Here is a 15,411-nt window from a genome sequence, read left to right as displayed (position 1 = left end):
TTCAATGAGTTTTTTTTTTTTTTCCTGTAGGGCCCAAAGTGTTTTTTTTTTTTTTTTTGTTGTGCATTATTTTTCACCTGCGCATGACTCTGAGTTGCAGTTCAGATTCAGACTCTTGCACCAAGAAGTGTATTAGAAAAGTGTTGGGTGTTCCTAGGTGAATTGCTCACATTGGAGGCCATACTTAACGTACCTACACACTTGTCGATGTGCTCACAATCCGACATTGTGTCCGATTCCCCCTTTAATCCTCCCCCGGCAGCTCCCCGGCAGTCGTGGGCATGATTTGGTGTTAAAAACTGTCCAATGTGACAAACGATCTATCGTGCCTCCTAACTATTCCAGTGCATCGTGACTGAGATTGTCAGATCTGCCGTACAGCATGGCAGATCTGAAGATGCGATGTACGACCTGTGGGGACGCGCATTGCCATTGTGATCGTGAGTGGACTTGGGTAAATTTGACACGATTTGTCGTCACGATGCGTCGGAATCGGGAAAATTGTGTAAAATATCGCTAAGTGTTTAGGCACCTTTAGATGGATGATCTGCACCTAGCATAGGGCTTGTGAAAGTTCAAATGTTGCAACTGATGCTGGTGTCTAAAGACTTAAGGCCAGTACACACTAGACAATGTCGGCATCGGCAAGTGCATACACACTTGCTGATGCCGGGAGCAACTGTGTGAGAGCGGGGGCCATGTTGCATTCGCCAGTATGACCCTTGCTTACAATGTTGCAGGTCCGATGGGTGATGTCGTTGACGAAGTGTGGGAGCACGCATCATCAGTGACGTGGGGGTACACACTGGAAGATGTGCCAGATATGTTGCTATGATCCGCCAGTCGCTTAGTGGGTACAGCATTAGACACTGATAGTGGGCATCTCAGTCCTTGCCTATTCTGACACACGGCAGTACACCAGGGAAGGGCATTGTAGCTTCATTAGCCTAAAGTCACAGACACAACTGCAGCAAAAGGACGGATGCAACTGCGTCCTTCTCAGAATCAGGCCCTTTGAGAAGGGATCCCACCCTCCCTCAACAGCCCCCGCCCCCATAGGGCTGCTTCCATAATTTCCCGAGCTGGTTTTCCAACCCAATCTGCCCCTGGTGTCCCCCGTTATCTGCACCTGAAAACAACTCTCACAAAGACCTGTTCTTCCAAGTGCTTGAAAACACTTGCCAGTATTGTATGTGTCTATAAAACAAATAAATTAGTGCAAAAAAATATTGCATAGTATGTTATCCTTCCAGTGTAAGCGATGGTGTGTGCGGAGGGGGAGACCCCATCATCTGCACCCCAATACAATTCTCACAAAGGAGACCTATTCTTTATAGTGCTTTAAATATTGCCAGTGTGTGTGTTAAAAAAAAAAAAATTCTGCAAAAAAAATTGTAGTCTATTTTTGCTTCCAGTGTGAGCAATGGTGTATGGTGGTTACCCCCTCCCCCCATGTAAGCAATGGTGTATGGTGGCAACCCCCTCACCCTATGTAAGCAATGGTGTATGGTGGTTACCCCCTCCCCCCCATGTAAGCAATGGTGTATGGTGGTTACCCCCTCCCCCCCATGTAAGCAATGGTGTATGGTGGTTACACCCTCCCCCCATGTAAGCAATGGTGTATGGTGGTTAACCCCTCCCCCCATGTAAGCAATGGTGTATGGTGGTAACCCCCCTCCCCCCATGTAAGCAATGGTGTATGGTGGTTACCCCTACACCCCATCATCTGCACCCCAAAACAATTCTCACACATTCGAAACACAATACTTTATAAGAAGTGGGACTGGGACTGTGCAGCTCTGACTACATTATCTAAAAGTATTTTGAATGATTTTTTTCTATGCAAGTGATCTTGTTCATTTCTAGATAGATATACTTGTTGCTGATACAGTGTATTATTTTGTGTTATAGTATCGAAAATGTTTCTATTCTGATATGAGTGGCTGCTACAAATGCATGTCTTTTTATCTATTGTAAATTATAGATATTACTACAATTTGGTGTCTAATTAAATATCTATAATGTTATGGTGGCACATTTGTGATTTATTCAAGTATCTAGTGTAACACGGGGTATTGAAATGAGGACTTCAGACAGGCAGGTACTTGGTAAAGCAGTGTCTTTTTAATGGTAGCAGACACTGCACCTTAGCATACTGTACGGAAGGTTAGGTCTGGACACACACAGGCACATAACAGAAAATAAGCAAACAACATAAAAGTAAATGTCTCAGCACTCCTTGTGCTAATGTCTGTGGACCCTCCAGGTCTTGGTACCCTAATGCTAACCACCACCACCACCAGCCTATCGCCTGACCAGTTTGTCCAGCATCAGGAGCCATGAGCAACAGGTGTGTGTGAGTTTTAAACCCTTCCTGTGCTGCTGACTTCCTGCTGGCTCTGGGTGATCTGGAAAACCCGGAATTCTATATTTCCAGTTTGAGCTGTGCAGCCCAGAGAACCCGGAATTCCAAACTTCTGTTGTAGGTGCAGAATGTGACAATCTTGTTTTCCTCTCCCTTGGAGGGAGCTGATCCCACCAGAATGTGGGTGATTCAGGTGAGAGACCACCACACTAAACACACCCACAGCGCTGTTGTTTTTTGTATTATTGGGGGTAAATTTACTAAAGTGACAGTTTTTAGAAGTGAGTTTTAGAAGTGATGTTGCCCATAGCAACCAATCAGAATCTACTTAGCATTTAACTAGCACCTTCTAGAAGATAATAGCTAGAATCTGATTGGTTGCTATGGGCAACATCACTTTTACAACTCACTTCTAAAAACTCTCACATTAGTAAATTTACCCCTTAGTCTCTAATAATTCCCACTCCTTGACATGTGATGAGAACATTTTGGAATAAAGCATTTTTTGCTAATTTTCTTCTGTTATTGCCATCCTGAGAAAGTGAAAGGAGGAGTGTGGCAGCATTCGTATCACCACAATCCTGGTTTAATAGGCTTCCCCATGTTTTGCCAAAATCCAGCAAATATTACTGCTATTCCCAGCGATGACCTCTTGATGTATAAAGTGAAGCTTTTCGCCATTTAATAAATAGACCCCTTAATTCTTACACAGAGGGGTAAATTTACTAAAGGTTAATTTTAATTGGTTTTGATCAATTAAAAATCGATCTAAGCCAATCACATCGATGTTGTGTTTCAGGGGGCTAAATCGCACAGTTCCTAATACTTAAAAATCAATATAAAACAATTCTCTGTTAGTAAATGTGTGATTTAACTCCTGAAAAACAGCATGGATGATGATCGATTTTTTAATAGATTAAAATCAACCTTTAGTAAATTTACCCCAAGTATGGAGGGTTAAAAGAAATTTGTGAACCTTTATGAAAATGAATGCAAATGAATCAGGTAAAACTAATAAAAATGGGAACAACAGCAAATGTAAACATGCAATACAATTACAATAGTAATGTGATCATTGTGATAATTACAAATGGGAGACGTGCTGTGTTGATCACTAGTGAATGTACATTTTAGGACCTGAAACCCTACCATACATGCTGTTTTATGTAAATTGCTCACAATAATAATACACAGCGAGTACAATAGCATTGACTCACTTGTAGACATTGATAAACCAGAAATCTGTTGAAAAGTTGTAATCACAATGCATGTTAAATGCAGATAGGAGTATTATTTACATCAGGTCCAAAAGAAAGCAATTAGAATATTTGCACATAATCTATAACACATACAAATTATGCAGTTAAAGAACATGCTTTTTAATTAAAAAATAACCAAAGTCCCATATTATTACTTACCAGAACAACAAACTTGAGTTTCCTCTCTGCAGTTGCTTTGCCCAATAAGAGAATACTGATGTCAAGGTAAATTAAGAAAGTTACCAATAAACATCTTGACCCTCTGATATTCATTTTTGTAGCAGACATGGATTTTAACCTTGTTGAAAAGACGGATCTAGCACACTGCTAAGAAAATACAAAGTATGTACAGTACAATAGAAAGGCAACAGGGTGGAGCAAGGTGTTTCAGACGGGATGTACAGGTAGTTAGCAATGCCAAACTAAAACAGGTTACAGTATTACTCAGAAATGTCAACTCTTGCAGAATGTTCCCAGGCATTTGATTCTCTGTAGCACCACTACTACATACTGTGTAGTGTATTAAGAAATGACTGTAACAAATAACCAGTAGGACCTGATAACAAAGATTTGCTATTAATGAACAATCATTATCTGGCCTATTCAACAAAAATGAAAAAAAAAAAAAAAAAACATTTAGCTTAATATTTTTCAGAAGGGAAAAATCTACTAAAAATGCATTTTTTCCTTTAATGCTTCCAACTATCGCCTTCCTGAGATGGTGATTAGAGGACAGCAGCAGCACTTGGATGCACAACTGGTCTGTGTTGTAGAGTGGTGTTAGCGTGGAATGCTTCTTTAGATTACTAAATGCTCTATGTGTATGTCGCTTTAAGAGTGATTTTAAAAGTTACATAAGTTTGTAGTTTCAGAAAAACATGTTATGCACCAGCCAGCCTCTAGTAGAGAAGATAAAGTACTATCAGGGGTGGAGACCCTTGGACAGTCTGAAGATAACAAGATAGAAGATGTTGACCAAGATGGCAGACGAGGAACACAACAAGAATATGCATCATAATGTCTTATGATTATCTTATCTATATGTCCAGCTAGTATTGGGGGGCACAAACAAGTTGTTTGTGCCCATGCATAAAGCTGACTCATGGTTACTGACCTTTTCAAGACCCCTATAAATAAAGCCAGCACTCGTACTATTCCCCAGAATGGTCTACGCAGTGCTATGATGTGTAACTACCAGTGGCGTAACTAGGGTGTGCGGAGCCCAAGGCAAGTTTCAGATTGGCGCCCCCCCCACACACATTACAAATATATCTTGCACGCCGAATGGCGCGCGCCAAATTTATGGGTGTGGTCACCTACCAAAAGGGGCATGGCTACTGAATATGGGGCGTGCCAACATGACACGCCACCCATATTTTGGCACATTCCTTTACATTCCATATGCACCTTACCTCTGCGGTGGTTTCTCACAACGTGGAACCTCTGAAGAAATGTACGGGACGATGGCGTCTTCAGTCTGTATTCACTATTCATGTAGGTCACATCGTCTGGAAGATGCCTGTTCGTGTGGGAATAATAACAAAGTCATCATCATACAACAGCGGATCAACCAGCCTCGTGCCTCCTGTGTAACTTCCTTTCCCCTGCGTCTCTCAGCCACACCATCATCCCACTGCATCACCCATCAGCCACACCACAGCCTCCCCCCTGTGTCGTCTCACAGCACACCATCACCGCCACCCTGTGTCAACTCTCAGCACACCATCATTTCCCCCTTGCCTCATCTCTCAACATACCGTCACCTCCCCCCCTACGTCATCTCTCAGTCAAGCGATCAGCTCCCCCCTGCGTCGTCTCTCAGTCAGGCGATCAGCTCCCCCCTGCGTCGTCTCTCAGTCAGGCGATCAGCTCCCCCCTGCATCGTCTCTCAGTCACACCATCATCTTCCCCCCGCGTTCTCTCTCAGCACAGACACACTGACACAGATACACACACACTGACACATATATATATATATATATATACACACACACACTGACACATGTATACACACACACACACACATATATATATATATACACACACACAGACATATATTCACAGTGACACATATACACACACACACACTGACATATACACACTGACATATACACATACAGTACATACTGACACATAAACACACACTCAGGGCCGTAGTGAGGGTGGTGCACAGGGTGGAATCCTCTAGCGGCACCGGCCACAAACTGCCCGACTCCGGAGAGGTCTGCAGAAAGTGACCTGCAGTGCTGCGCGGCACACACCAGCGATGCCGGTGAAGATCCCCGCCCTACACCCACCTCCGAGAGGAAAAGGTAAGTGCTCAGGGGGAGGAGGGGGGTGGGGGTGAGCGAGAGGGGCGGAAGTGCAGCACAGGGCGCACTGCCGTCCTGCTACGGCGCTACACACACTGACATATTCACACTGACACATTTACACACACACTGACATATACACTACTTACTGACACATATACACACACTGACATATACACTACTTACTGACACATATACACACACTGACACATATATACACACACACTGACATATACACAAACATACACACTGACATATACACATGCCTACACACTGACATATACACATACAGTACATACTGACACATATAAACACACACTGACATATACACATACACACACTGACACAGACACACACTAACACAGATACGCACACACACGCTGACACAGACGCATACAGACACACACACTGACACAGATACACACACACACACGGTGACACAATTACACCCACGCTGACACAGATACAAACACACTGACACAGATACACACATGCTGACACAGATACACACACTGACACATATATACACACATGCTTACAGATACATACATGCTGACAGTAACACAGATACACACACTGACACATATATACACACATGCTTACAGATGCACACATGCTGACAGTAACACAGATACACACATGCTGACACAGATACACACATGCTGACACAGATACATACATGCTGACACAGATACACACATGCTGACACATATATACACACGCTGACGCAGATACACACATGCTGACACAGATACATACATGCTGACAGTAACACAGATACACACATGCTGACACAGATACATACATGCTGATACAGATACACACATGCTGACACATATACACACATGCACATGCTGAAATAGATACACACGCTGACACATATATACACACATGCTGACATGCTGCCCCCCCCAATACTTACCAGTGGCGAAGCTGCAGAGTGCTGTGGAAGGAGAACTTTCACTATCCGTGTCACCCAGCGCCGGCAGCAGCTCTCAGCCTCTCAGGATCAGCATGCTGCAGAATACCAGGAGGACTGCCTTGGAGGGGCTGCACGTCTCTGCTGCAGCTCCCCCTACAGTCAGCACCAGCAGCTTGCTGCTGTAGCCATTCACTACACTGTACTGTGTACAGTAGTAGAGGAGCGGAGAGCGGGTGGTGCGGGTAAAAATGCCCTTGCTTGCGCCCCCCCTCTGCTGGGTCTGCCATGTCGCCCCGCGCGACCTACCCTAGTTACGCCACTGGTAACTACATCGTTGTCTGTCTGATTTGTTCTCCAACCATGGTTGTCTGTTTGTCTTGAAACGTAAGCTACTGCTGATTCCAGATACATCGAAGGAAGTAGTACAGCTCTCAAAACTACGCTCACAAGTGGTTAGCAGTTTCTAATGCCATTTGTATGGACAGTAAGGATGGCAGTCATCAGAATTAATGATACTGAATCTAATACCTACACAAATTTAGAGTATCTGATATCAGATTCTGACTGTAAAGCTGGGTACACACCTAACAGATATATCTGCAGATGATGGTTGTTCATACAAACTGAACAACCATCATCTGTCATCTGGCTGAGGGTCCTATTGGCTGGGGGGGCATGTTGCACGCCCCTCCCCGCGGCCTCTGCAGCAAATGTACAGGCAGTCGGCTGACCGGCCATACACACCGCACGATGAGCAGATATATCTGCAGATATATTGGGCATTGGCTGTGCAGCACAGCCGTCATGGTATGCTTGTGAGCGACGTCATTCACAGACATATCGCTGGTACACACTGGCTGAAGCACACTAGATATATTAGCTGATCAATTGTTCTGCCAATATATCTGCCAGTGTGCACAAAGCATAATGCTGAGAGAACAAAATGTGGCAAAAGTGGTCAGATAAGAGATAAGTGTCATTGCTGGGAGTAACAAAAGACAGAATGCTTGTGCCCCAGGATGATATAGGAGGGTACACAATTACTGAATTGTAATGCACAGCATGTTTTTTATTTATTTATTAGAAACAACGAAAAATGAACTGATGTAATAATAAAGGTTCTGATGTTTGTTAAACCAGTGAAGTAGTTAAATATGATAAAACATATGTAGAGAGATACTGTACCTTAGAGCAGGGGTCTTCAACCTTGGCCCTCCAGCTGGTGTGGAACTATACATCCCAGAATGCACTGCCACCTTTTTGATATAACAGCATGCTAAAGCTATGACAGTGCATGCTGAGATGTGTAGTTCCACAGCAGCTGGAGGGCCAAGGTTGAAGACCCCTGCCTTAGAGGGTGCTAATACACCATGTAACAATGACTAAACCCAATGAGACAATATGTAACAATAGCAATCACTTAATTGTGTAATTATTTACAATTTATTGTGATACAGAAGAGAATGCAAAGATCAAATTGTGGATCTTCACTCACATATTGAGTGTTCAATGGAGTTTTAATGGACTTTTACACAGAGTAACATTACTTTCATTTTATGTCATATAAAGGTTGTCTTTTTATATCTACAGTATCTAAAACATCTGTTTCAATTGTCACCACGATACCTGGTACCAATCATGATACTTTGTTAATCTTTGGTGATCTCCCATTCAGCTTTTCCAGTACAACACAAAAATTCAGTTCATGAGTATTTGAAAAAGCCTTCTACTGTAGCTGCACAGATTGCACTCCTGCAGGCTCCAGTAATGTGCATTCAGCCTGGTAGATATGTCCTTACTTGCCTTACTATTTTAGTATCATTGTGTGTGTGTGTGTGTGTGTGTGTGTGTGTGTGTGTGTGTGTGTGTGTGTGTGTGTGTGTGTGTGTGTGTGTGTGTGTGTGTGTGTGTGTGTGTGTGTGTGTGTGTGTGTATTTGGATGGATTACCTACTTCACAGTGATTTAATTCTGACTTATGTACTCTTAATGTGAATAAGTACAGATATTTTATACTGAAGACCAAAGGCAGACAAGATAGACCAAAGGAAGCTCTATTTTATGAATATAATACCAGTCTAAGCTGTGTAATGAAATATATGTCAATGGGAGTGTACAGTATGTATATATTTATGTGTAACTTCATGTTACAGCCAGTCCCTATATTGCTAAACATAGGCAGGGACAGAGATGCTTGAAGGTGTGATTAAAATTCTCTGTATGTATTGCACTGCTGAGTATGTTGGTGCTATATACATACTGTACTTGCTGATTCTCCCTGATTGTCAGTGAGATTCCCTGAAATAGAAGCAATTTCCCTGACTCACTGAAGAGTATAGCAAACTCCCTGATTGCACCTTACCCCCATCATGAAGCTGTTATATAAAAAACAGATATATACATTCAAATGGGATCATTAGTGTAATTTCCCTGTATTGGTTATAAGGCACAATGATCCCTATGACTACAACACACTTGCCTACTCTCCCGGAAGTTGCGGGAGGCTCCTGATTTTTCAGGTAGCCCCCGGAACAGTAGGCAGATTTCCTGCTTCCCGCCCACTTCCTAGTGGGGAGAATTTACATGGAATTCATGGGTCTGTGAGTAGGGGGGGTTGGGCTAAAATGATGCGAATTGCATCACTGAACTCCGCCCCCTCATTGCGGACCCACAAATCATTGCCTTTTCCCTGTGATGGGGCGGGACTTAATGATGTCTACAGTCTGGCCTCGACCCCTGGAGATGTCAGGAGAATCTCCTCTCCGGACTTCTCCCAGGGAGGAGTTTTGTAAATTCGGCAAGTATGGACTATATGCATTTTCTGAAAAGTGTGTTTTCATCAACAAGTAGATCTTACTAACTGCTTTAGGGCTCGTTTACATTCTGATGTAAATCAATTTTATAACACGCCTCCCAGATGTAGCAGTACACGCCCACTTTACCGCCGAGCTCATAGGTCTTGTTTTCACAATCTCCCTGAAATGCTTTTACAAAAGTAGGCAAGTATGCTTATATAAATAAATGCATAATAGAGAAACAATCATCAGTATCAGGCACACATTTTACAATTGAGTACATTTGAAATGAAAATGTAAATAAATATGTAATTGGGATCAAATCCAGTATTCATTATAATGTTTGTTAAAATCTGCTTTTTTCCTGATGGTATTCAACAGTACTGAGCAACGGCAACTTTTTTTCCTGGAGATAGGAAGTTATTTCTAACGTAATCACTGGTATAGTTTAACATTACTTTATAGACCAAGGAGACAGATACCTGGCCACAGGACCTTCAGTAGTTTATGGGAGTACTGCTAGCCTTTATTAAAGTACCGGTACCTTATTTAATAAGCAATGATAAAAATTTTTTTAGAATTCCTCTAAATTCTAAAAATGGATTTGCTGCATTCTTACCAATTGTACTGTTCAAGAAATATACAAGGAGTGAATGTTATCTGCCATGCTATATACAGGACACAGGTATTTCTGTATCTTCATTTGAGCACTAAAGAAAAGTTGTCCATGGCATTCTCCAAAAAAAAGCTGCAATTACAAACATATTCAAAACAGCAACTCTCTTAAGATGCGTAACAGATGGCACCGGTAACATATCACCTGGTTTATGTCAGGCACAGGTCACAACGTCACAGGTCACAACCACGTTCCACTTGCACACATGCTTTAAACAATTTTTCTTCTGTGCAACAAACATTTATTTATTTATTACCAGTTATTTATATAGCGCACACATATTCCGCAGCGCTTTACAGAGAATATTTGGCCATTCACATCAGTTCCTGCCCCAGTGGAGCTTAAAATCTATGTTCCCTACCACATGCTCACACACATACAAACTAGGGTTAATTTTATGTTGGGAGCCAATTAACCTACCAGTATATTTTTGGAGTGTGGGAGTAAACCGGAGTACCCGGAGGAAACCCAGACAAGCACAGGGATATATACAAACTCCACACATTTAGAGCCGTACATATACACTATTGTGCATCAATCACAAGATTTGCTATGACTACTGGTGCAGAACATATTCGTCATAAGGTTCCTGATGTTTAATGATAGCTGGAATATATTTGTAATTTATATTCATGCTGCATGAGACTTTTTTGTAATATTTTATGATTTTGGCAAAGGGGATAACAAGTTTTCCTTTAGTCAATATGTTAATATGTATTCTCAATAAATTATACAGTCTATTGTCCATGATAAGTAGCCCTCTTAGGGGTCACCCAGTGAAAGCTATCATTCGCAATAGTTTTTAGCACAAAAAAGTTTTAATAAATAGTCATAGGCTGATTAGACTCTAGCCGATGGCGCTGGGACTTCTGAAGTGCCTTCATGTGCAGGGTGGATTGCAAGATAGACCCTACCACTAATGTCTATGCTCCTTTTTCTAGTGGCTACCCCCTCCTTAAGGACCAGACAATTTCTTACTTTTGCAAGAAACTGCCGTTTCCCCCCCTTCCTGTTCTGTTCAGGGAGAGTTACTGTCAGACCGGTACCTCCATAGTGTACAGTAACTGGGGTAATACATGGATTGAACCACGCCAGCACTCGCCAATAACGTGTGCTGAGCTCCTCCAAGAGGGTCTCGGCAAACAATGCTCCAATACTGTGATGTGTGGAAAGAAGGATAAAATAGGAGAAACAGGATAGAGAAGGATAAGGATGGCAAAGGACTGGAATACAGAAGGTGGAAAGAGGGGGGAAATAGAGAAGGATAATATATGGTCACTAGGATGCTCTCTGTATTGTATGTCAGTTATCAGGGTGCAATTTGGGTCATTGGGATGCTCTTTGGCTTGTATGGTGGTTACTATAATGGAGAGTGACCTAGCACTGTCTAAAATGACAGCCTCGCCACTTGCATGATGGTCATACACACTCCGGTAGACTTAAGTGGCAACGGTATGGGGGGGTGCTACAAGTGTGTTCTAGCATCGAGAAAACTTCAGTCCATATGAAGAAGCCCTAGATCTTGCAAAATTTACAGTTTTGAGAGATTTTGCCCTTTATGCCTTTGATCACTATATCTCATAAGACAGCAATAAAGATGAAAAGTGATAATGTTCTCAAACACCAGTCAAATAAACCTTAATAAGTACATAGGTTTCAAAAGCAGTTAACAATTTTACATTATATTTATATTCTATGGCATCCATTCAATCAGTTGTATTCGACATACATTCTTTTAATAAAAATGCTTTAGGTCTGTTGGAGATTTTATATTACTAGACTTTAGCATCCTTCATACGAATATTTGTCTGTGTGTCAAAGTATGTTCCATTGGTACTGTAGACAAATGATAGGCTGAGGTACTGGCAGTGCTGGATTACCAAATAGGCACCGGCCTATGGGCCTGGCACCTTTTAGGGTCCCGGCGACAACAGATCAAAATAACATTGATTTTGTCTTGAAAGAAAATGACAATCAAGCTTTCCTAAATTGTTTCCAAAAGATAGAAAAAAATGAATCAACTCAAAGAAATGAAAACTTTACATTAAAGACTCTATAGATAAAATACTGTATTAATGTAATGTACCCATTAACAATTTAAAATACATAAACCATAGACCACAGATTCACATTACAGTTTGTCTCTTAAAAGCTCATCTTCTTTTCAGCTGTCAGTTTGCAAAAACTTTTTGGTGCAACCTACATACGGTTTATTGTTGGTTGGTATAATTAAAAACACATTAGGAGATAATCTTTGAGGGGGCAGGGCCGGCCCTAGCCCAAATTTTTTGGTAAGCGAGTAAATTTTTTGGCGCCCCCTATGCAGTGCCCCTTTTACAGTGCCCCCAGTGGTGGTCCCCCCTGTGCAGTGCCCCTTGTGCCCCCAGTAGTAAGCCCCTTATATAGTGCCCCAGTAGAAGTCCCCCTATGCAGTGCCCCAGAAGTGGTACCCCCTATGCAGTGCCCCTTATATAGTGCCTCCAGTAGTGGTCCCCCCTGTGCAGTGCCCCTTGTGCCCCCAGTAGTAAGACCCTTATATAGTGCCCCCAGTAGTACTCCCCCCTATGCAGTGCCCCCAGTAGTGGTACCCCCTAAGCAGTGCCCCTTCTATAGTGCCCCCAGTAGTAGTCTCCCCCATGCAGTGTCCCCAATAGTGGGACCCCTTATGCAGTGCCCCTTAAACAGTGCCCCCAGTTGTAGTTCCCCCCTATGCAGTACCCCCAGTATTGCCCTTTATATAGTGCCCCCAGTAGCAGTCCGTTGATGCAGTGCCCCCAGTGGTACTCCCCCCACTTGTAGTGCCCCCCAGTGGTAGTACCCCCCTTGTAGTGCCCCTAGTAGTAGTCCCCCCCTTGTTGTGCCCCCAGTGGAGGCTCCCCCCCTATGCAGTGCCCCAGTAGTAGCCCCCCCTGTTGTAGTCCCCCCTTGTTGTGCCCCCAGTGGAGGTCCCCCCCTATGCAGTGCCCCAGTATTGCCCTTTATATAGTGCCCCCAGTAGTGGTCCCTCGATGCAGTGCCCCCATTGGTAGTCCCCCCCTTGTAGTACCCCCAGTGGTAGTCCCCACCCTTGTAGTGGTCCCCCCTTGTAGTGCCCCTAGTAGTAGTTGCCCCTTGTAGTAGTCCCCCCCTTGTTGTGCCCCCAGTGGAGGTTCCCCCCCTATGAAGTGCCCCAGTAGTAGCCACCCCCTTGTAGTAGTCCTCCCTTTGTAGTAGTCCTCCCCTTGTTTTGCCCCCAGTGGAGTTCCCCCCCTATGCAGTGCCCCAGTAGTAACCCCCCCCGAGTAGACACATATGTAATAAAAATAAAAACACTTACCTGAATCCCTGCTCCTGCTCCGGCCACCGCCATCTGCTCCGGGCCGCTCTGCATTATGGGAGAGACATCATGACATCATGATGTTTCTCCCATTACCTACTGCGGGAGCTGGAAACAGTGGCGGATCCAGGGGGGGGGGCGATCGCCACCCATAGAACACTGCCTCCTCCAGTGTGGTTATGACGGGAGTCGGAACGCACACATGCACTGTTCCGGCGTACTCTCTATACTGATTTTACTGCCAGAGCACCGGGCTGGCCTCGGGGGCATGAGAACATGTGGTCCACCATTGCAACTGGGAGACGTTAGATAACTAGTTAATAGGGGTGCATTAGAAAATGTGATCACAAAAATGATTAATTATAAAAATTAATCATAATAAACAAAAAGCACTAATCCATGGCTATGTCCATGTTATGGATTAGTGCCGTGGATTAGTGCTTTTTGTTTATTATGATTAATTTTTATAATTAATCATTTTTGTGATCACATTTTCTCATGAACCCCTATTAACTAGTTATCTAACTTGTGTCCGCTGTTTTCCTAGGTGCTTTGCAACAGGTGTGCTTGGTAACTGTCTCACATTTAAAAGCAAAGTTGCTGTGAGCTTTAAACCTTGATAGCATACCCTGAGTTTAACACTAATGTGATGGCTATGTCCATGTTATAATTCTGAGCAATAGAGTAGGGACTTGCAGTAAAGTGGGGTCCCGTGACGATGGGCTGCAAGCTTAAATGCATTGATCAATTCATGAACCAAAACCCCACTGTTTATTATGATTAATTTTTATAATTAATCATTTTTGTGATCACATTTTCTCATGTACCCCTATTAACTAGTTATCTAACTTGTGTCAGCTGTTTTCCTAGGTGCTTTGCAACAGGTGTGCTTGGTAACTGTCTCACATTTAAGAGCAAAGTTGCTGTGAGCTTTAAACCTTGATAGCATACCCTGAGTTTAACACTAATGTGATGGCTATGTCCATGTTATAATTCTGAGCAATAGAGTAGGGACTTGCAGTAAAGTGGGGTCCCGTGACGATGGGCTGCAAGCTTAAATGCATTGATCAATTCATGAACCAAAACCCCACTGTTTATTATGATTAATTTTTATAATTAATCATTTTTGTGATCACATTTTCTCATGCACCCCTATTAACTAGTTATCTAACTTGTGTCAGCTGTTTTCCTAGGTGCTTTGCAACAGGTGTGCTTGGTAACTGTCTCACATTTAAAAGCAAAGTTGCTGTGAGCTTTAAACCTTGATAGCATACCCTGAGTTTAACACTAATGTGATGGCTATGTCCATGTTATAATTCTGAGCAATAGAGTAGGGACTTGCAGTAAAGTGGGGTCCCGTGACGATGGGCTGCAAGCTTAAATGCATTGATCAATTCATGAACCAAAACCCCACTGTTTATTATGTTTATTATTATTATTAGTTATTATGGTGAGTGCAGAGCCCCTGTGATTTCTATTTAAACAATGTGGTCACATACCATGTTGCACCCCAAAACTAGGAATGGTGAGTGCCGTGGATTAGTTTTTATTTTTTATATATATATATATATATGTGTGTGTGTGTGTGTGTGTGTGTGTATGTATATATATATATATATATTTTATATATATATATATATATATATTTTATATATATATATATATATATATTTTATATATATATATATATATATATATTATATACAACATATATATTTCATATATATCACACACACATACATACACACAAAATGAAATTATATTGTAT

At 42.5% G+C, this 15,411-nt stretch overlaps 1 protein-coding gene across 1 annotated transcript in view; it reads right to left on the bottom strand.

Moving 5' to 3' along the window:
• Positions 1–3,920, bottom strand: part of ACP3 (acid phosphatase 3) — a 79,741-nt gene extending 75,821 nt beyond the window's left edge. The window contains exon 1 of the mRNA XM_088463803.1: positions 3,784–3,920. Within this exon, the coding sequence (XP_088319929.1) occupies positions 3,784–3,912 (129 nt within the window). The 5' untranslated portion in view covers positions 3,913–3,920. The remainder of the gene's footprint in view (positions 1–3,783) is intronic.
• Positions 3,921–15,411: the final 11,491 nt, after the last annotated feature.

This window comes from Taudactylus pleione, unplaced genomic scaffold (assembly GCF_031769625.1).
Source record: "Taudactylus pleione unplaced genomic scaffold, aTauple2 ptg000053l, whole genome shotgun sequence".
Lineage (NCBI taxonomy): Eukaryota > Metazoa > Chordata > Amphibia > Anura > Myobatrachidae > Taudactylus > Taudactylus pleione.
This window is presented reverse-complemented; position numbering and strand designations above follow the sequence as displayed.